The sequence below is a fragment of the Haliaeetus albicilla genome, chromosome Z (assembly GCF_947461875.1).
Source record: "Haliaeetus albicilla chromosome Z, bHalAlb1.1, whole genome shotgun sequence".
In the NCBI taxonomy this organism is placed as follows: domain Eukaryota; kingdom Metazoa; phylum Chordata; class Aves; order Accipitriformes; family Accipitridae; genus Haliaeetus; species Haliaeetus albicilla.
Window position 1 is genome coordinate 11549075 of NC_091516.1, and position 23324 is coordinate 11572398.

At 38.5% G+C, this 23324-nt stretch overlaps 1 protein-coding gene across 11 annotated transcripts in view; it reads left to right on the plus strand.

The window, feature by feature from the left end:
• MAST4 (microtubule associated serine/threonine kinase family member 4) overlaps window positions 1-23324 on the plus strand; it is a 307197-nt gene that overhangs the window by 255987 nt on the left and 27886 nt on the right. For all 11 annotated transcript variants that reach the window (XM_069776435.1, XM_069776436.1, XM_069776437.1 and 8 more), the window contains 7 exons: window positions 6-107; window positions 4294-4426; window positions 8699-8766; window positions 11178-11263; window positions 20918-21126; window positions 21890-22028; window positions 23111-23243. In XM_069776435.1, coding sequence (XP_069632536.1) covers window positions 6-107; window positions 4294-4426; window positions 8699-8766; window positions 11178-11263; window positions 20918-21126; window positions 21890-22028; window positions 23111-23243 — 870 coding nt within the window. The remainder of the gene's footprint in view (window positions 1-5; window positions 108-4293; window positions 4427-8698; window positions 8767-11177; window positions 11264-20917; window positions 21127-21889; window positions 22029-23110; window positions 23244-23324) is intronic.

Genomic DNA, 23324 nt, shown 5'->3' on the forward strand with positions numbered 1-23324 from the left:
CTTAGGCTCAAGAGCGATCAGAGAGTGGAGAAATGGCATTTATTAAGCAACTTGTTCGAAAAATCCTGATAGTTATTGCTCGTCCTGCTCGTTTATTGGAATGCCTGGTAAGACCGTGCTTACTATAAGTAGGTTTTTCTCTTGTTAGTGTATGAAGGTTTCTGGCTTAGTATTCAAGGCCCTTTACAATCGTTTTTTGAAACATGTCAAACAGTAGGGCAGGGCTTCATTGTTGGTGGGATCCTTTCTGCTTTTATTTCAGGAATATGGGACTGGCAGGGACCTCCTGCAGTTGTGTTTGGTTCCCTGCTATTGCAAATACTATGTTACAGAATCCTTTTCATCAATGGAGGAAGCTCCAGTTCCAAACCAATTGGGTTTTTCTGTTGTTTTGTTAGACTTTGCTACTCCTTGGGAAGACTGTTCCAGAATCATAATTGTTTGGTGGTTCTCCTGTTGTTGTTCTTCTTCTTTTTACAAGTTTAATAATTTCATTTCACTCAACAGCTGCCAGAGCTATAAGCAGCTTGCAGTCAGCTTTGCAGTACCTGATCTGGGGGGAACAGCAGCAAGAGGGATTAAGGTATCTGGATATACAGATAGTTGGGAAGTATACTGGGGACCAGAAGGAGCAGAAGAGTTAACTTATTTATGCATGAGCATAGTACTGATGTTGCCCGACTGGGCTAGCTTGTGTGAGGCCATGTGGGTGTGTTTCTGCTTTGCCGGCCCATGCTGTGGGAGCTGGGATGGCTCAGGTGCAGGAAGTTCCTCCTCTGCACAGTGCCAATGTGCTTCAGTTGTTCAGTGGAACTAATAAACCCTTGCAGAACACAGTGTACTCAGGAGGACAGCGTAGACACCCAAATACTATGTAAGAGCCAGCCTGAGTCCCAACGGGCCTGGCAGGCAGCCCGAGTTGACTTTGTTGAGCCACTCTGCTTGCCAATACCGGGATCACAGCGTGGATGCTGCATACAGCTATATGAGGCTGGCAAGGCTTGTGTGGGAGTCACTAACCTGCTGCTAGACTCAAGTTATGCCTTAAAGTGTCATAACTGCATTTGCATGGCACTGAATCTGAGCTAGTAAGTCTTTCCAACCTCATTTTGGCTCTGTGCTGTGTCTCTTCATCTGTGGCACAGTTAATCCACAACCTGGCTCATTCAGCCATGGCATTTTGAAAGCTGCCTGTGTTTTGTTTTGGAAACACCATGTTTCAGTGTTCCCAGTTGCAGTTTGTTCATGATTTGCAGTTCAGAAGGAATCTAAAATAAGGTATGTGCTCTGAATCAGCATGAAAGAGATGTTTAAAAAAAAAAAAAAGGGCAGGCTTTACATAAGAGGACGCCTTAGCATGTCCTGCCTGTGCCATTGAATCCAAACTTGTGTTACTCAGTCGCCCTGAACCCCGAAATGCTCATTCTGTATCTAGTGTCACCTTACCTGCTCCATTCCCAGGGTTCACATAACCTTTCTCCACCTCTTTGCTCAATTTCTTGTACAAAGTCTTGTTTTCCCTCTGGTCTGCGTCCTTCTCTATCATCACACAACTAAAAATACCCTTAAATACATCCTGTGGCCTGATAGACCAAGGCTTCTTTATGATGCTTTATCCTTCCCTTCCATGCTTGCTGGCTCTCTGCCACCTTCCCCTGCCCCCAGTATCATCATTGTCTTTTAGGTTTTTAATTCAAGTTCTCTCCTGGTGACCTATTTGCCCGTTAGTTCATTCTCCCAAAATGCCAAGTTTTATAGCTAGCTTATCCAAATCTCCATTCACTTAGCTCCCAGTTTCTGCCCTTAGTATTTTATTCTAGGCTACTTGCTTTCCTTATCACGCTTCAAGCAGAGTTGTTGTGCGTGCTGTATCCCTCCTTTTGCTGGGTCTGCCAATGCGAGTGGAAGGACCATGTTGCAAGGCCAGGAGATGACTGTATCTCTTAGTTCAGAGTTTCAGAGCAGCAATTGCAGAGAAAACCAGCACAGCTTCCTTAGTGTTCTTACTTCAGATGGGATCTACGGAAGATTTAAGCTGGAATGTAACAACTCTGCACAGTATGTTTCTGTAGCAGGTAGCTTGAACAAATTTATGCATACTGTCACAAAACAATACATTTCTCATGAAAGGAGGTGTTAAGCCTACTCCATAAACATCACTGGAATAATGTAATCTTACAGAAACAATATTGTTTTTCCATAGTGTCCCTCTGGCAACTTTAGAGTAATATTGGCTGATATTTTGGAATGTCTGTCTGAAATAGATACGAGGTATGGAAAACTTCAGCCTCTGTAAGAAAGTACATAGCATTGTAGGAAATAAATCCAGCAATTTTGTCATGAGAAGTTTCAGATACCATGCAGTAATGCTGTCAGTTTTCTGATGGTGATCTTGGCTCAGGTGTTCGTGGTACATGAATTCTTTTTTTTATTCACTTTATAATCATATGAATAAAGCTTTTGCAGTTTCATGTGTGCCAAGAGCTACTGCCAAATACTGAAAGATTTTACTCCATTTGTACATGGAAAATGAAACATGAACAAATGAGTTGGAAGTAAATATCAGAAAATAAATTTGTTGCTTCTAATTATTCATGCATGTGTATATATATATATGCATATGTGTGTATATTTAGAGATATATATATGCACACACACATTCATATGATTAAAAGTATCTGTTTTGAAATTACCTTGAATTACTAGCAGGTGGAGAAGCTGTGTGTCTGTCACTGCAGCAGGTAAGGAGATGATGATGTTTTCATGATGAAGGTAGATAGGAAATCTTGGTGTGCATCATCATGTTGGTACGTTCTTCAGTGCCAGGGAGTAACATATAAGAGATACAGCTGGATACAGCCTGTCAGATGAGGAGAGTAAGGCTAAAACAGCATGTAATGCTTAGTTACTTTATTCAGATTTTTAGGCAGTTTAGCACCATTGTGAGACTTTGAGCTAAATAAGAGAGTTTAGGCAGTTCATGAGTTTACTTCGAAGTAGGCTGAAGATGATGAAAATTGTTTCATGACAAATGAAAAACTGTTTCCACAAGACTGAAAATGCCGGACAGTTCATTTCAGATGCACTGCAACTCCTGGTAGCTGCAGCAGTTTGGAAGCTTCCAAGATGAAACATGATACCTGATTTCTCAAGCTATGTTCCAGGTTGGGATGTTTTGTTTCCAAGTCCTGGGTAGCCTGAGGAGCTGGGACAGAAGCCTTGTGACCCAGCATGCAGACTAAAGCCCCATGGGGTTATGGCAGCCCACAAAATGACCAGCAGGGAAGCTAACTAGGTCAGCAGCCTGCCTGGCTTCCACAGATATTTTTGACAGAACTGACTTACCTCAGCAAAAAAATCTGATTTGTTACATCAATGTTTCATGATTGACTGGCTCTCACTCTCACAAGCATTGCACCTGTTGTGATCTATGGTTGGCATGAACATCTTGAAGAACGTAATGGCTATGTGAGAGATGTTTTGGTATGAATTCATGCCAGTAGATAAAGTCTATTTAAAAAAAACAAACCTCTTAATAAACTTCCTTGTTCCTTTCAATACTTCCCTATTTTTATCATCTATGAATGTAGTAAAAGAAATGTATTTCCAAGGGACTTGGGGGATAAGCAGGGTTACAAGTTTCTATTTTTTTGTTCCTCTTTGAGGCTTGCCTTTTAGGCGTGGCATAAATGATAGCTGTAATATAGTTGGTTCCCAAAGGAGGATGTTTCATTTCTAGAGCTGGAACAATTGGATTGGTGAAGTTCAAATATTGTTTTCATCAACTTACAATTTTGGCTTTGTTCTGAAGTTAGTGATTTATTTAATGTGTTTTCCATAAAACATAGTGCATATATATTGATTAAAAATACTTCAAAATTTCATTTAGAAGTAAAAGTGGAGAGCAATATATTTACATGATTTCTTTATTTCAGTAGTGGATTTTTATATGCAAGCAGCTGCAGGGAGATAGTCTTCTGTATGTGAAATCTTTTCACTGCTGGTTATGTCATTTCACCCTGAATATTATGGGAATTTTTAAGGGTGAAGAACTTACTATTCTTATAAAGTAGTGCTCTGAAATAATGGTATGAAATTTCATTGCTTACAGCATGTTACATTGTATAAGGATCATAACAGAGTAATAGACTACTAGTAATAGAATAAAGAGGTATTGTTTTTAATAAGGAAGATGTCAAATATTTGCAATAGAAGAAGCAAAGAAAGTTTTTATGTTAGGCTTTAAGACTTCAGTTTGTACAGAGAAAATGATGGTGATTATTCTTCTTCTAGGAATTTGATCCTGAAGAGTTCTACTATCTTTTGGAAGCAGCTGAAGGCCATGCTAAAGAGGGGCAAGGCATTAAAACAGACATCCCTCGATATATTATTAGCCAGCTGGGCTTAAATAAAGATCCTCTGGAAGGTAAGTGCATCTCCTGGTCTAGCTATAGGCTCCTAAATTCTTCCTTCTCAATGTGTTTAATCATTCTGATAATCTGTACATACCTGAAAAGGGTCAAAGTAAAGATGGTAGCACAAACATTCAGTAACCCTCAGAGTACTCACAAGCTCAACGGCATTAGAAAGGTCATCTGAGATTTTTCTGTTGTGAATATCATTCACAAATAGACAGTGTCAATGATATTCATCATCATCTTCCAGCTTGGCAATGCGACTTATTTCAGCTCTAGCTGAAATTTACTGGTATAATTTAATGGCGACTGTTATCCAACCGTAGGTATAAAATGAAACTGGGCTGAGCTGTTATTTGCCCTTCAGTGCCCCCAGGCTCCCACATCTTGGAGTCCCTGAGAAGAGTATCACCCATTCCTATTAAAACTGCAAAGATTTGTTTTTCCGTGTAGTTCATGTGTCCATGTTGAGGGCTTTTGGAGGAACAACTTGGGTTCCAATGGAGGTATTGTCATTGTGGAATTTTTGTGTGCCTGATTCTTCTTTTGAGGACAGTGTTGAGAAGACTAAGATTACTTCTGTCTCCTAACCAGACCATCTTCTCTTCCATCCTGAGATCAGGTTCTGTCACTGGTCATAGATGGAAATTGGTTCATTGTGTTCAGTGCTAGTCCTGCAATTTGGAAGAAACTGGCAGAAGTGTCATCATGGAAAATGAGTCTAGCTAGTGGCATTTAGCTTGTCTTCTGTGTTATGACCTAGGACAAGGGGTGTGTCTAGGAGAGGACTTGGTAACACAAAATAATTGCAAAAAATCTATGATAAACTTTCTTTTTACCAGTTCTCGTGATTCAAGATCACATTTCCTTAAATCAAAGGAGTAGTATATTGTGTGTTAAAAGAAAACTCTTTTTTGTTCAACTTCAGCAGCTTATGAAGTTCAGCACTGCCAGATGTTTTCAGGATTTTGGTTAGATCTAATTCAGTTAGATTGGATATTGTTATAGATGATATTCATGTTATATTAACAGATTTAAAGAAAGTCAAGCCTTTTATTAGTCTGCTTCCTATCTTCACAGAAGAACTTCCTCCTCCAAATTTAGTATTATTTTTATCTGAGATATAGATTAAAGCAGCTTTGATGCTTTTTGCTTGGATTTGGAGTGCAGCAAGTATGCCAGACAAATTGGGAAAATATACATAAATATTGTTACCCATGTGGTACTGGAAAAGATCAAGAAGTAGCTTAATTCTCTGCAAGATAAAGAGGTGTCTGCTGGATTTGGAGAGCTGTTGGTCTCGCCTAGACTGACAGTTCATGAATTCTTCACTGATCAAGTATGCAAGGTTTAATTTGGAGTGTGGGTTGAGGGTTTAGTAGTATTGACCCTGGTTCTGCCACTTGAACCGTATCTTACTGATAGACTCTCTCTGGCCACTTCGATAGAAGTGTTCCTCAGCATGAGTCAAGAATCTGACGCTACCTAGGTTTAATAATAGCTTTGGATATTATTTTTTTAAAACATTTATTGTGAGAGGTATTTAGAGACACAGGCTATTTACAAATAAGGGATACTATTTTCTCAGACTAAGTATTTATATTATGTGAGTGTACTTCATCTAGGACACATAATTACATTTCGTAAATTGAATATTAATGAATACAACATAAACTTTGAAGCATTTCAGGATAATTGAAATGTTTTTTTCTGAGGGAAAAATGGGCTATGTGGTTTGTCAGTAAATACTGAGGGGTGAAAGATGTATAGATTACTGATCTTTGGTTCAAATGGAGATTTGGGCGAGTGAATTATTTTATATAGCATTTTAATGGTTAATGTGTATGTAGATTTGTGGTAAAATAATTCAGGCCATCTGATTTGTCTTAATGCTTTCCTGCCTCCCTACAAAAAGTGATATTTATAAGCAATATAAATCACTGTGCAATGACTTCTTAAATGATTTGGTTTTGGTTTTAAATTGGTGACCCTATATACAAGAACATTTCCTAAGCAAAAATAAAGAATGACACTATGGGTTTATGCCCTGGAATTAATCGTTTACAAAGACAATTATTTGGAAACACTGTATTCATTGCTATTTTTAAAAAAAATTTAAAAAATGTGAAGGTCATCTTCCTGAGAGCTTTAAATTCCTTGTATGCAAACATAGAAAATATTTAAACTTTTAAATAGCATAAGAACCAAATCTTTCAAAACAAACAAACAGAACCCACCTCGATAACACCACTTGTCCTGAAACACAGAATTGTATTTTCAACTAAGCTGTTAAATTATGTCTGTAATGTTCATAAATGTTCATGCAAAGGATTTTACTACTTCTGCAGAGAAAAGCAACCTAGTTCTTTAGACCTGTCTCTACTTACCTCCTTTGTTTGCTGACATAGCTGTAGTGTCCTCTCTTCAAGTGAAATGATGCATGCATTACTTGGAGATAATGCTAGATAAATTTATACTGTACTGTAAGCAATACCACAATAGATTCATCACTTAGCAGAGACTGGTGGCTGCATTTCTGAAGTGTTCCCCGGGGAGAAATTTTTCCCCGTGGTTTTTAAATTACCATCTTTACCTTTTTGAATCATGAGTCTTCAGAAATGGTTTAAATCAATGAAAGAAAAAGGGCAGATGTTTAATGGTATTTAGATGAGTTTTAAAAATCTCTTCAGGCATTGCAAAATGGTTCCATAGCTCCCCATTTCAAAAGCTGACTGTTGACTCCATTCCGTTATTACCTACTGCTTGCAAATAATACGTATTTTTCAGATAATGGTTATTTTGCAAAAGTTCTTTTTAAAAATGGCTCATTTTAATTTGCTATTTATGAATAATTTCAGTTGAGAAAGCTGTTAAAGTACATTATTCTAACTTGCTTCATTCTCACCTGTACAGTAAAGGTTTCATCAGCACTTCTATTATAAAAAAACCCCACTTTCACAGAAATGTGACTTTTGCCAGGGAAATCCACTCCAGTTTTGAGTTTGGCCTATCAATTTAGCTTAGGTGTTTTGGTTTGGTTTTTAAAGACTTGTTTGTGCTCAGTGGAGATATTTTTCACTGTTTCTTGACTTCATGTTCAGAATTTTTGGAATGTTTTTAGCTTCTCTAACACTTTAAAGATCTGTTTGGTTTTTGAAGTGACATTTTCATTACTTCTGATTCTTGTATTTTACAAACAATGTGTTTTGGATAGTGATAACATGAGAGTTACTCCTTGAATCTTTAGCTAAAAGTTCCAACAGAAAATTATCTTTGTGGTTAATTTGCTCTTAATGATTACAGTAAGTGTTGTGCAGAATTTCCCTTGTAATAGTCACTATTATATAGAAAAATCCAGTTTAGATATTCTGTGTGGATATTGAATTATTTTTCATATTCATAAATTCAGTTAACAGTCCTGAGATAAAAATGCACCTCACAAATTTCAACTGATCTTATCTCTGATCCCCAGCACACAATTAGGATAAAATGTGCATCTTTGGCTATGTGGAGTATATAATTAACTATGTACATGATTAAAGTAATACTAAGCTTCCCAGGGTCTTTTAGCTACCGGTTGTCCTGTTTAGCTTTTATTACCCAGATGAATTCTTAGTTACTGGGCCTCTGAACAACAGTATAGGCTTAGGAGCTCTGCAGCATAGGTTGACTCTGGCAGGGACAACCAGGTCAAGTTGTAGACTCCCAAAATCTTAGTTTCCCAGAGAAGTTGTCTGTATTAGTGACCCCATAAGTGGTAAGCTTCCAAGAAAATGGCATTTAGCTTATTCTGTTAGGCATGTCAGCATTTCTGTGTAGAAGATGCAAACCATTTGGAGTCCATTTCTGTCTAAACTAGAAGCTTTTTGCTTTAACTGTGAAGGAGCCCAACAAGGATGGGGCCTACTATTAACCCTGAACGGCTGAGATCCTCAGGAGTTTTAGCAGATTAGTGCTGTCTTTCCCTTAATGCTGAGATCACATGTATCTCAGAATTCCCATGTCTCAGCAGTGATAACAGTATCGCTCTTCACTGCTTTGTGGCTGTTTGAATTCTTTAGTGGAAGATTACATAGGTGTTGAATAGCCAGGTCTTCAATTTCCAGGTGGGATTTTTTTTATATATGCTTGGAGATGCCCTAGAAGTTAGTTGGCAAGTACTACAAATAGGACAGTGTGTTTATTAAGTATTCCAGAAAAGTGTCACTTCTGAGGTTTTCTGTGCTTAATTTAGTTTTGTATTTGCTACAGTTTAAAATGAAGTTTCTAATCTTTGTTTCCAGAAATAGCTCAGCTAGCTGACTGTGACAGTGGGACAGCAGAAACTCTGGAAGTGGATGAATCAATAAATGTAAGTTGTCCTGTTATGTTGCTGCTTTTGCTGATTTTTTGCAAGGAAAAATAAATGTGTTGTCCCCCCTGCCCCTGTCCCGTTTTATTTTCTCCTGGTATGTGTAAACAGATTGACTAGGACAGTGGTTAATTCTCTGAGTAATGCCATGGTGCTCAGCAGACAGAAGGCTTACAAACAATACTAGAACAAAACTTTCTACATATTTTCCTAGATGTTGCAGTGTCTTTGGCTTCCACAAAGTTAGTGTTCACCATGTGGCAAGTGTTTTACCACAAAATCCACCACTGCTTCCTTTATTTCTGTTTAATTAATGTATTTCCTTTTCTTTTAGAAGGACTTTTAAACCACTTCATAAAAATAAAGTCTTTTAAACAGATTTTAAAACAGTCCATTTACAGAGGCAGCTAATGATCAAATTGAGAGAATCCTGAACAGATACAGTGAAGAGACAAGGAAGAAATGAGCAAGTTAGCAAATAGCTTGGATTCAGAAAGTTAGTTTGCAATCTGGAAGATTATGCATTGTTTTTCTGAATCTTTGTTCAAAAAATATTTGTCTACAATAATAGGTATGTTACAGTACATCTGGCATTTTGTCATGCTTGTTCAGGTTGGCAAAAGAAAACACAAGTTGGAGGAGTTGGTTGGGCTGAATATTGTGGGCTTAAATGCTCTCAATTTAAAGTCTTATTTTTAGAAGTTGGTTCTTATACCTTGGGATTTCAGTCAACAAGAGTAGATGGAGTTCTAACAATTTAGTGTCGATTTTCAGTGCAAGTGGATAGAAGAAGCAAGTGCAATTTTGGGGGATGCATAGATAATTCAGTGGTACTTTACAGGTATTTACAAATGTTAGAGTTTAAAATACAGGTATGGGGTATCTGTTGAATAGTTCTCATGCTACAGAAAAGACATCATCCTCTGGTATGTGTCATATTATCTTGAGATAATTTCTGACTTTCTGGCAAAATGCCACATACAAGGGCTTCCAGAGTTGTGAAATAAAGGGTGTTTCTTATTCTGCTGCTTTCGTTCATCTGCATTTAAAATACTCTTATTAGACCTGAGCAGTATTTAGTACAAGGATACTGACAAATTGGAAAAAAAGTCAGAAAGAATAACTAGAAGACTTAAAGTGCTGAAGTGCTTAGGAGAATCTGAAGTGCAAACTGGCTTAGCAATAGCTAAGAAATTTTAATTGTAAACTTATTTGTGTTGTGCAAATGTTGAAGAAATACAGGAAGGATAATGCGGTTATAATAAAGCAACATAAGTAGGGAGGTGATGAAATTAAATCAGAAAGAAAAAATACAGGGTGAATATTCGGAAACATTTTCTCAAAGTGTAGCTGTGGAATAAACACACATGGAAAGTGACAGGAAGCACAACTTTAAAGTACGGGACCATTCAAAATCATCATAAATATGCAGTTAGGAAGAATCCTACACTGGCAGGGAAGTGGGCTAAAAAGTTTAGTAAATCATCTCTATCTGCTCCTTTGTAGTTCATTATATTAACATATTCACTAACCTTCTTGCACTGGATTTTCTTTAGCCAGCATTTAATTGAAAATGTTCCAGCCAGGTCTACTTTCAACCTTAACTATTACCAAACTGCCTGGATAGAGATCATAGAACTTCTTGGTGGTTGGGAAAACATCTTGAAAAGGATATTGCGGGTTTGGAATACTAAATTTGGAGTCCCATGCCCTCATTATCCCCCCAATTCTAATTTGCACTTAAATCTTCAGGATTGATTAAAAATTAAAGCTAGAAAAAAGGTTGTACAGTACTTGGGACAACTCCATTTTGAAAATGTTCTGGCATACAAGTAGGTGAAAGTGACCTCTGTAAAGGTAGAATTACTGCATTTTTGTCTTTCATATTTTTCTCTTTCATTTTGTGTATCTCTTCAGTCTATGCAAAGTTATATCACAGTCTATCCTAACGTTAATTCAAAATGTGTAGAAGTTTATTTGCGTGAACGAGAGCTCATCTACATTATGTTACTACCAAGCTGTACTACCAGAGTCAGATTTACTAAAATGGGAAAGCAGTGGCTAACAAGTGCCTGGTGGGATTCACGGAAGTCCGTAACTCTGGATAGGAATTGCCGGTAACTCCTTTACCAAGAAGCCTTTGTGCCTGTCTGCTGTAACCTGTGCATGTAGATAAGCGGACAGATAGCTGCAGTGTAACAGATACCATTTTGATGAAAAAGCAGCTTTGCTTCAGGAGTCCCTTTGGTCCCTTTCTGTGCTAGCTGGGTGGCTAACTGGTCAGAGCTTTTAGCTGGTTCATCAGGGTGTGACAGCCTGGTGATAGTTGAGGTTTTTTTGTTTTTTATTTTTCCCTGATTTTGAAAAAAGTACTGCATTAACTGTGTTCTTTTTCCTCTTTTAATCTGAAGAACTCTAATACCTCACTGAAGCTGCAGAGGAAACCTCGGGAAAGTGATTTTGAAACAATTAAACTGATTAGTAATGGAGCTTATGGGTGAGTAATCTGTGAGTCCACCAGCTCTTTTGCATTTTATTTTTGCTTAACTTCCCATTATTTCTTATTGCAGGGATATTTATGTAAGGGAGTTTGTTTGCACTGCTGTTTTTTTCATTCTGCTTTCCTGTTTTGTTGCTAATATTTGAAGCTCACATGAAAAGCTTTTTGGAAAGCCTGCTAGGCAATAATGAATTATTGTGTGCTGCAGTAAATTAAAATACTGAATATTACATCACAAAGATTTTTTCAGAAGTAAATGTAATGCCAAATATGAAATCTGAATAAATCAAAAAGCACACTTAAAGCCACCTAGCTTAGTGGGCATGGTTGATGGTTGAACTCGATCTTGGAAGGACTTTTCCAACCTAAATGATTCTATGATTCTATGATTTATAATACTGGAAACAGCCTGTGTTTATGCAGATGTGAAACAGTATAAAACTGCATCTGTAGGGAGACAGATTGTTAAAAATGAGTGCTTACTTGACCTAAAAATATTGGTAAAGTAGAAACAAATATCCTTAAGTAGGGCAGCACTGTTTTGTTGCTTCTCTGTGGACACTCTTGTATCCTCAAATTTTAACCAGTTAGCTTTTAAGGAATTGCTGTTACGTGGTTAGTTTCTGGGTGCTTGGAAAGTGCACACCTTACTGCCCAGTAGTATGTGAGTCATCTGGAGATGTTCTAGAAGATCAAGAGAAAACTGTATTAGCCTGGGCCTTAAATGAACACAAAAAAGTTTTCTGGAAGTACCATGCAGGGATTGTGTCTATCAGCAGGCAGAAGTGTGTTTTCAGTCAACTTTTCTGATCAGATACTGTCTATTAGACCCTTGACTGGTTCCTTGTCCTCTGCAGTGAAAAGTACCAAGATAGGAACTGTTGGTCTGTGTAACCTGCAGGACCAGGAGGGATGTATTGGTTCAAAAAAGGGGGGGTTCCGTCTTGGGGTGAGGAGCCCATCGCCAAATGAGACCATGTCACAGCCCAGCAGTGGAGAGGGCTGTACTGTTCTCCAGCACAGACCCCATTAGAATGGCTCTACCTTGCACTACCTCTGCTTGAGGTAGGCAGCAGCAGTGATCTGATAGGGCTGAGCACTCTTTGAAGAGAACTTGGACATAGAAGAGAAAGCACCTGCAATGTGCCCACTGGAGTTTTGCATGCTGTTTTAATGTCCTGAGGCTGATGGGTACAGTAATACTCTCTGATCATATTTAGTTAAAGGTAACCCTGAGCTCTGAGACAGGAGGCATTTAGTACGGTTGGTCATGACAGCTTGTGTGGAGGCTATTACTTGTGTCCAGACCTGCTTACATAGCTCAGCAAAAAGCCTGAAGGAAATAGCATAATTTGCATTAAAGTTATGTGAATATCCAAATACAGTGTCTCACTAGTCAACCTCTGCACAATTCATTTTCTCAGAATTTCTCCTTAGGCAAACTCTTTACTTACCATATGCCAGTTTCTCCCAATTACCCCATGACTTCAAAAGCCTTTTTCCAGCAGTTAGCAATAGCTGCTGCACCCCTCCCTGGCTCCATCCCTTTCTCCTTCTTTTGGCAGATGCTTAGTCCCTTTCATTCCAGCTTTCATCTCCTACCCAATTTCCTCTTTGTCTTGCTGGAGGAGGATAAGAAGAACCATGTGGGGTGGGTCCCCGTTGGAGAAAAGGGTGTCTGAGTCACTAGACCTGCCCACCTTCCCAGCAGTTTTAGGATGCTGAGGGATGGGGAGAGGAGGGAGCAGCTGCAGAAGGGCATGCTGTAACCAGCATCGTGAGGCCGGCCACCTGAAGTCAGAGGTTTGGTAGACCTGTGGATCTTGCCTCATAGGTGTTAGAGTCAGAAGGAGCCTTGATGAGCCATTAAGAAATACAGACTGGAGACAACTGTCCATTTGAAATCAGAGACAAGTAAGGATCTGAAAAGCTGGAAAAGAAAGGATGAAAAGCCCTGGCTTTCTATGACACATACAATGTAGGCATGTAGGATTTTTTTTTTCCTCATGTTTGTGGTAGGGAAAATCAATACTTATGAAACCTTTTTCATGCCAGTAATATGCTAAATTGGCAATATCAATGTTGTAAAAATTGGATGAGACCCTGATAAATTTGTGAGGAAAAGGGGAGCTGATAGAGGGTGAACAGCTTGGAGCATATCTGGATTCTGCATGAATCGTTGTCTTTAGCAAATTTTAAAACGGGTAGGCTGGCAGGTTATACTGTGGTAGTATTAGAAGTGGAAACTGAAAATCTCATCAGTTTAGTAGAGTGCTGTTACTTCCATCCTTAAGCAAACAATTAAAAAGTAGATTTTGTTGGTTTGGATTTTTGTTTTTAAATGGTTACTTATTAGAAAAAAATCAAGAACAAGAAAGAAAACAAAGGTACAGCCCCTTACTAATTAATGTAGAGGGAAAGTAACACAGTGAACGGTGAGACAAACTTTTAAAAGTACTCACTTTTAAAAGTTATTTTAGCATCTAGTCACTTCCCACCCAACTACTGTAAGTTGAGGAGGCTTGTGCTCCTAAATTCTCTAGGATACCACTTTTTCAAAACTATCTGTGTGCTTGAAGATCTCTGCTGTGATATGTCAGATGGGTGGGACTGTAATATTGACAGACCATGTTTTGATCTTCCATTAAGTGGTTTTTTCTGTTGGCACCAATATGTTCAGTGGTTAATTTACTCAAAAGTTACGGTCAAGTTTAAAGGGGAACACATCACAATAGCCTAAATGCTCTTTAACTCATTTATAAAATAGAGTGTAATAAAGCAATAATACCTGCTCCATCTGTGAATACAAGGCAATAAACTTCTCCATAGGCATTTATTGCAGTTTATTTACAAGTATAAACAGCTGAAATAAAGGTTGTTATTGTTATGCTACAAGGATTTTTTTTTCCCCCCTTCCATGTTTTTCCAGGCCATTAATTTTTTGAAATAACCTAAATATGTGTGAATTCTGCCTATGCTTCATTGATTTATTCTCAAAAATATGTCAGTGGGCATATTTTGTGCTCTGACTTATTAAAGATTCTGTATGCTATTGTAATACTTTATTTATTTTGAGCTATAATGGAGGGTTTAATTCTGAACCAATTTAAAAAAAAAAACATTCTGCTGTCTTTGATTTTGCTGTGGTGGTTTTGCCTTCATTAGTGAAATGGAAAGTTTTGAGTGTTTGACAGGGTAATTGTTGGTCTTGGCATGTTGTAGCAGAGATTTGTCAGATATGTTAAACTTGATGAGTTTAAATATAAACTATTGGGTTTGTGAAGGTTTGAATAAATATCTTAGCAATTCTCTGCTTTTAATTGATTCGGTAAACTCATTTGTAGTGCAATTAAATGACTGTATAGTAGATGAGGTGTATCAGGCTTTCGGGAATGGGTAGGAATATACAAGAAGTTAAACAAACTGTGAATCAGTAAAGATGTAGGATGCTGGCCAAGTCATTAATGGTTTCAACAAGCTGTCTATCTGACTTTTTTCAGCCAGCCAAAACTTTTCTTTTCATACTTCCCAAATTTTAAACTTACACTGCAATCACAGCAACATTTTTTCCATATTCCAGCTTGCAAGAGGTAGCCGGTGCTAATAGTCCATCTCTTTAAGTTGGCATCAGCCTGGTTTCCTGAACCAGCTCAGCAAAATAAAGATTACATTTGATTTCAGGGAAGCAAGTGATGTTCATTCAGCTGCTCTTCACTAATGTATAACTGTATCTGGTTAAAGCAAATACACAGTACCACTTTTGTGCCAGACTGGAATACTTTTACTTCTACAAAGATGGTAATGTCAATACGTACATGACATACTGGCTAACAGTGTTGCTTGATAAATTTAAAAATTCTGAGGCAGTGTTGGCTTGAGCAGCTGCTGCCCCTAACCTGTGAGTACTCACTCCTGTCCCTTCTCCACTTGTTTGACAGTACTTGCTCCTGTGTAGCTGCATTGGAAATGGGACTAAGAAAGTCACCCAGCTGCAGTCAGTCAGGTTAATCATCAGCCTGGTAGCCACCAGTTCAGAAGTGGAAGGGGTTAGGGGGAAGTGTGGCTTTGTAGGTTCACTTCAGTAGCACCAGCTCTGAATGGACTTGTCCTGGCTTCACCTGGGATAGAGTTAATTTTCTTTCTAGTAGCTAGTATAGTGTTGTGTTTTGGATTTAGTGTGAGAAAAATGTTGATAACACACTGATGTTTTCAGTTGTTTCTAAGTAATATTTAGTCTAAAGTCAAGGATTTTTCAGCTGCTTGTGCCCAGCCAGCAAGAAGGCTGGAGAGGCACAAGAAGTTGGGAGGGGACACAGCCAGGGCAGCTGACCCAAACTGCCCAAAGGGGTATTCCATGCCATGTGACATCATGTCCAGTATATGAACTGGGGGGAGTTGGCCTGGGGGGGGTTGCTGCTGGTGAACTAACTGGGCATCGGTCAGCGAGTGGCGAGCAATTGCATTGTGCATCCCTTGTTTTGTATATTCCAATCCTATTCCTCTTCTTCTTTCTTCTTCTTCTTCTTTCTTCTTCCTATTATTATTATTATTATTATTTTCTTCCTTTCTGTCCTCTTAAGCTGTTCTTATCTCAACCCACAAGTTTTACTTTTTTTTTTCCACCAAGTGTCTCCCCCATCACACTGAGGGTTGGCGGGGAGGGGAAGTGAGCGAGTGGCTACATGGTACTTAGTTGCTGGGGTTAAACCAGGACAGGACTACAGGGCTAATAAGCTGTATTCCTTTCCTTCTTTTCTGTTTAGCCCTGTGGGTCACTGGTCTATGCAGAATAAGAGGCTTTGATTCCTTGAAGCCCATAGCTTTAAAGAACAATTTAGAAAGTAGAGGCTGGCAATTTCTATGCTAGGGATTTTATATTCATCATTCATTGTGGACTTACTCAAAATGATGAACTTTGAACTCATGAACTTCATTGCCCTCGAGTGAGCCTCCCTTCCCAGTACAGCACAGGCCGAGTGCCTTATCTTTCTTCTGTAGCTAATATATGTGTGGGGATCTAATATTGGCAGCTAATGCAATCATCTCAGTGGTAGACAAAGGTTGTTACCATGTTGAAGGTCTTGAATTCTGTCCTTCCTGAATGTGTGGCATGCTACAAACTGGTGAGGAGCTCAATTTCTCAAGTGTTTCTTTTGCAAATACAGAACACTTTACCCATAGGAAATCTGGACAGTAGCTTCATCATTTTGCATCAGTGTTTACTAGTTGCCATAAAAATAGAAGGCACTGCTACTGTTAGGTATGCAGAGGAGGTTTTATTAGTCAAAATTTGTGACTTACTGGAACAACTAGGACTAGTAGCAGCTGTGAGAGAAGGATCACAGCTATTGTGTTGTTTTCTTCAGATGACCAGCTTCTCATTTGCTTCTATGCAGACTAGGATAAATCTGAAATATTGCTGAGAGGAGGCTGTGCGTGTTGTCGCAGGGCTCAGAAGACTCACACCACACTGGATGCTCGTGTTAGGAGTGCTGTAGTGCTTTAGGCAGTATTTCCCCCCGCCCCCAAATAAATCTGACCTGGTCATGGGCATTGCCTAGCTAGGAGGTGGTACAGTGCTGCTTGTAAATTCCATCTTAAATAACTATCTGTACACTTAACCGTTTTGCTGTAACATGAATTACAGCCTCACAAGTAGCTCCTCTTCACTGGAGGCAACACCAGACATAATTCCAGGGTAGCAGAGAATTTAGCATTCTTTTCTCAGGAAATTGCTTGTGAAAATGAAACATAGCTCCTAGTGAGCAGCTGTAAATTTTAAGCAGAAAGTACAGTACCTGTGTTTCCACAAGGAGTTCAAGGTCCTTTGACAAATTAGAGAATCGGGTCAAAGCAAGTAACACAGCTACATTAGCCTCAAGCACTGAATGTAGACTAGATTTTAAAATGGCTCTAAAAGTTGAAGTTACTGAAGAGCTGTAAACTAGGCCTGAAGCCTTTAAGTAATTTAGAGAAAAAACAGGAATGTTGGTTGTAAGATTGGAGGGATAGACTGCATAATATTTAGGTAGGAGCAATTCAGGAACCCAGTTAAATATTTCAGCATTTTTTGGTCACCTTAGCACACGTGCAGAGTGTTTTATATTTGTGCCTAGGTAAAGGTATTTTAGAGATACTTTTTCAAGCTGAGATTTGTGTTGGAAGTGGAGTAAGGTAATGTTCGGGGCAATGCCAAAGTTCATGAATTTTCTTACTTCTCTTGAAAAGTAAACTTTTCTTGCTATGTTGAAATGCAGCATCAATAAAATACAGAGCACTTGTGTACCTGTTGAGATCCATACAGTGAAATCAGAGGATGTTTTGGAAATCTCTTGTTGCCATGTTACGAAAACACAAAGGTGGGAAGTAGGAAAGCAAATTCTTCATTTGAAACCATAGGAGGCTGCAACAATGCTACTCTGATTATGGCTTTGCAGGCAGAATAGGGCATACCACTGTCATTGAACAGATCAACAGGGCAATCGGATGGTCTGGATGTTCTTAATACATTGCTTTTGTGTTAAAGGAATCCTCAAATTTACTGAAAATCTGAAAATCATAAGCAGCATTTAGTAGTCAAGGCCAAGAAACCAGGAGTGACATACTGTGCTCTCTCTTAAAAGCACATACAAAACAAAGATAAACTTCCATCTAAGTGCTCCAGCTGTAGCATTCTGAAAAATAAAGAATAGAGAAGGGAAGGTGGGCCTGTGGGGAGAGAAAACAAGGTGCAAGTTCAGTGCCAGGATTAGGAGAATGTAGCAAGATGACAGCTTTGAGGAGAGTGAATGGAAACTAGAAGGCCATCACAATCTACGTGATAAGTTGTTATACAATAACAGAAGCGTAGCTCGAGGGTGGCAAATCAGGGTTCAAAATTACCCAAGACAAAGTTGTTATGTGCTAGAATTTACTGTGGCTGTTCCCATCATTTTGCCTCAAAGTTTGCAGTTGTGTCTCAGCAGATGTGTACCCAAGCTTTCCAGTTAGATTAAATTGAAGCCCCATTTATGTGCAAAACCGTGGAAGATTTCCTGTTTATTTTTTCCTTTTTTTTTTTTTTTTTTAATGTCCAGGCAATTTATACATCTTTATTTAACTGTTTCTCTTTGGGAAGATGTAATTTTCTATTTATCATTTTATTGACATTTGAGCGAATTCTAATACTCCCTGTTGAACTGTGGGAGCTGAGAACACCAGTGTCACAGGCAGTCCTGGGCACAGCTGTTGCAGTGTACTTAGTTTAGTGTACTGGTAGGCTGTGGAAATGTCATCACTGCTGTGAACCGGGAGCATCCTGGAGGAAGACAGGAGGTCTTCTGTAGGAATAACATGCTGCTGGCTAGGGCATAGTTTTCTTTGTAAAGCATAAATGCTGTTTGCTGGGGTTACTGTGATCAGAGGATATGAATGAGTGATGTTAGACATTTTTATGTGTTGAAGATCATTTAAAAGCACTTTATATAGCATAAACAGTGTATATGTGTGGAAAGGTGAGAGAGGCAATTGCGTTGCAGTTGTCTCCTGAGTCTGGTACACTTGAACTAAACAGCTTTTTTTCTAAGGAGTTGTAGATAACTGAATGCTAGTGGAAAGTTATACAATTACCTGCCTGTGACTGTAAGACTGGAGAATGCAGTTTAGACAGCTGAGGAAACATAGCCACCATGTCCCGGATATTTACTGGACTATATAGTCTTTAGAACTTACTGGTTCTTCATCTTTAAATATGGTAGTTATGACCCTACAGATCCACATGATCTGTAGAGGGGATTTATTAATGTGCTGTAATAATACGCTCTGGTTACTATCTGTCTTTCAAGCGTTCACCTTGGCACACTGTCCAAATTAAAGCTCTGAGAAAGATCTGCATGCCAAGTCCTCAGGCAATCCTCAGTTCATTCATACAATTTTTTAAAATTTTTTCTTTTTTTTTTTTTTTTTTAAGGATTGCAGCTTCAGGCACCCGAAGGGCTCGCTTTTCTAGGTGCCAAGAGTGCACAAAGGGACTGAAATAGGGAAAAGATGAAATTACAGGAAATTAAGAAGCTAAGACTGACTAACAGGAGATAGCAAAAAAAGAGAGAGGAAAACCAGAATGTAAGGGAAAGAAAAACAAAGGAAAATGGTTGTAATGAAGGGGTGGAGAGAGAAGTGAGCATGAGGGGAGCAGTAGGAAGAGGTGCAGGAGGACAAAAGGCATGAAGCCACCAGAGAGGAGTACTGGAGCTGACTAACTCTGTCTTTATTCCAGCTTGGGAGGGGCAGAAGAGAGTGAGACTTAGTAGGAGGCACGAAGGGTGGGGTTTGTCTTGGGTTTTGCCCAAGGTGGTTTTCCCCTGCTTTCATAATGGTGTAATATAACATCTTTTACATGCCCTGCACTAAGGCAAGAACAAGGGATTAATGAAAGCTTTTAGAATCAGTAAGAGAAACTTTCTTGTCTAGAAAAAGTTTTCCTCCACAAAGGAAAGCCGAAACATGTTCATTTTTTTCAGTGCCTGTAACTTTGGTAGCTGTGGGAAGATTTGCACAGAAATAGTAAGGCAAGGACTGCTTTTTGTGTTTAAATAAATAATTGTATGCTGATAATTGGACCTCATGGGAACAACAAATTGAATTTAAAAACCACATAATTGTGGCCCATTTTCCCCTCCCCCTATTTTCTTCTTTTAGCCCTTTCCAACACTCACTACTGTGGTAATTATATACTGGAGATGCTATAAGCGTTAAATGCTACAAAGTAGATTTCAAGGAAGGCAAATGTTTTCAGGATTTGCCTTGAGGGATATTGAAAAATGCAGCAGTAATGTCCTGTGTCAGTGTTTCACAGCAGGGTGATTCCTTCTCCTGAGCCTTGAAAGAAAGAAGGCTTGTCCACGTGAGGTTTTCTTTCACTTTGCTTCCCTCACTGCTTTGACCTTATCTAACCAAGCTTACAGGATATTTTATACCCAGTATCCCAGTGGAAATTCTGCATGTCAAAGTATATCTTAATCCCATGTTACCATGCAGATAATGCAGTGATCTTTGTTTTGGATTACCTACTGTTGATCATACCCCTGATATGAATCAATGCTGATGTCAGGGACTGAACTAGAACAGAAAATTTTGCACCTGGCAATGAGAGAGCCAACCCATCAAGCAACTTCAGAGCAACCTTCGTGAGAAACCTGTGACATGTTTTTAAATCCCTTGGATAAAGTCTGAGTCATAATTATCTGACAGCACACTTTCAGAATAAGCATTTGTCGGAATGATTTATAACACTGTGCCATAGCTGGATTTTGTGTATTATCCTTTGTTGATGGAAACGCCCCAAATCTGCCTGAGCTGAGAGTATTTGCTATGTCTGGGGGGCAGGGAGGCGGGTCAGCATTTGCTGTATCTGTTGTTTGCTTTGGGGGGTGGGGGAGCTGTTTTAAGTTTGTGTACTAATTTGTGTTGACTGAGACTCATCCTGGTTATGAAACAAAATGAGGTTTGTAGCCATCCTCTAATGTGAAAGGCAGGCTAACTACTTTAAACCCAAGTATTTTATATAATACATATGCAGTTTTTAAAAAATATATTAATTTGTAAAAAGAGTATTTTAAAATACCTTTTTAATAGTTACTCAGACTTTTTTCTCTCCCACTTGAACTTCCTCAGTGCGGTTTATTTTGTGAGACACAAAGAAACCAGACAAAGATTTGCCATGAAGAAAATTAATAAGCAGAATCTCATCCTCCGAAACCAGATCCAACAGGCCTTTGTCGAACGTGATATCCTGACATTTGCAGAAAATCCATTTGTCGTCAGCATGTATTGCTCATTTGAAACAAGACGTCATTTATGCATGGTCATGGAATATGTAGAAGGTAAAATGTTTATTCTGTTTTACAGAGGAAGATGCGTTTTCTTACACCAAGAAAGAAAAATAACCCATGTAGTACCTGCATTAGAAAGGCCTCCGGTGTGTCCTCTGTACTTTGGCAAATACAGATTTAGGATCTAAATCCAACAGTGATTTTCCCAGTCATTATCTCCCAGTGAGAGTTTATAAAACACTTGTGCTCCAGCTATAATGGGAAATAACTGCTCTTTGAATAAGTTCCTCATAGAATGTAGTTACAAGTGTCCTGGCATTCAAAGTTCATGTGGAGATGCTGTTTGCTTTTCTCGAGTTCAAATTTTCTTTAGCACATGTTGGGGTATTTGTAATATTTGTAATAGTTATTTTTACAAAGAAAGAAGGAAGAAGCAGCAATTTGAAAAGGTGCTGATGCTGAAGGAGAACAGTGGACAGAGGCAGTGCAAGATGAGATACCCAGGCTGTGGTTGTGTGGGCTTTTTCATTTTGATATCTGCGCGCGCCACCCTCCCACCCCCCCTTTTTGGGCAGGGGGAAGTAGCAGCACAGACTTTATTGGTTTCCAGCTGAACCCTTGTATTACTTGCTCCCAGCTTCATACTGTGTTTCCACTACAGTTGTTGGTGTGGTTACCTGTTCAGTTGAATCATCTGACTGGAAAATAAACATTTATGACTACAGTTTGTGTCTCTTTCTGCAGCATATATGGATTATACTGAGACACCTCAGTATTTATAACGACATCTGGAACATTTGTCCTATTTTCACAGGTGGAGACTGTGCTACTTTGATGAAGAATATGGGTCCCTTACCTGTAGACATGGCAAGGATGTACTTTGCAGAGACTGTTCTGGCCTTGGAATACCTTCATAATTATGGAATTGTACACAGGGATTTGAAACCAGACAAGTATGTATATAGAATATAACCAAAAGAGGACTTTGAAATGGTTAGATAAAACATGAAAGGTGTAAACTTGCTTTGAATGTTTTTAAAATTTTTTTTTAATGAATGTTATATAGATTCACAATTTCTGCACAAGATCTGAATTTTCTTTACCTGCAGTTACAGAAAATGTGTTTTTTCCAAAAGAGCGCTTTAAAATTTTCTATCTTTAGGATGGAAGAGGCTATTAGAGTAGCTAAAAAAAAAAAAAAAAAAAGTTCTTTTCTGGCTGAAATGAAGGGAAATGCATTTTGGTCATTACGGAAAAGGTCTTTCAAAGTATGCTCGAAACACTGTTTAATACAAAGTATCATCAACTTGCAGATATTTGCATATATGAAGACAAGATTGACCAGATTTGGAAATCTTTCCTGTTACATGTTTTGGGGTTTTTTTCTCAATATTTAGAATTACAATATTGCTCCTGTACATGTAAATAACATTACAGCAAGTAGCTGCAGTAAAAAGTATGGCAGTTGCAGCTCCATTAATCTTCTTCCTATTTCACATTTTAAATCAAAAACCAAACAAACACACACCCCCCCACCAATGAAACCAAACAGGATTGCAGTCATGTCTGTTGAATGACAATACCTTCATAGCACAATACCTCAGGCCATTGTAGTATTAGTAACTAACTTAATACCAGAGGGTTTTTTCAAATTAATGATCCAGCTAGTTACAGACAGAAAATGCTCACCTCACTTCAAAAGCAACATTTATTCTATTCTTGGTCTTTCAGATGATGACTGTTTCTTTTTCTTCAAAGCATCTAGCGTTCACGTAGCTGAACGCTCTCAACACTTCTATGGTTCTATTAGATGTTGTATTATTGCATATAAAAAGTTTGTTTACATCTGATAATAATAGTAACATGTAAGACTGTCAGATTTTAACCTGTTTATTTTGTACCTGCTTAAATTACTTTTTAAGCTGTCTTTATATTTTTTTGCAGTGCTAATGAAACATTTTCCTCCAAGTATAATAATGATAAGCACATAATGTTGAATTATATCACAGTAACTTCAGATCATTCTAATTTTCAGTTTATTGGTAACATCCATGGGCCATATAAAGCTTACAGACTTTGGCCTGTCAAAGGTGGGGCTAATGAGTTTGACGACCAATCTCTATGAGGGTCACATTGAGAAGGATGCCAGAGAATTCCTTGACAAACAAGTAAGACACAGCCTTTTTCATTTCTACATTGAGTGTTCAAATGAAGAGATGTTTTGCCAGCAGAATGTACTGTAATACTAT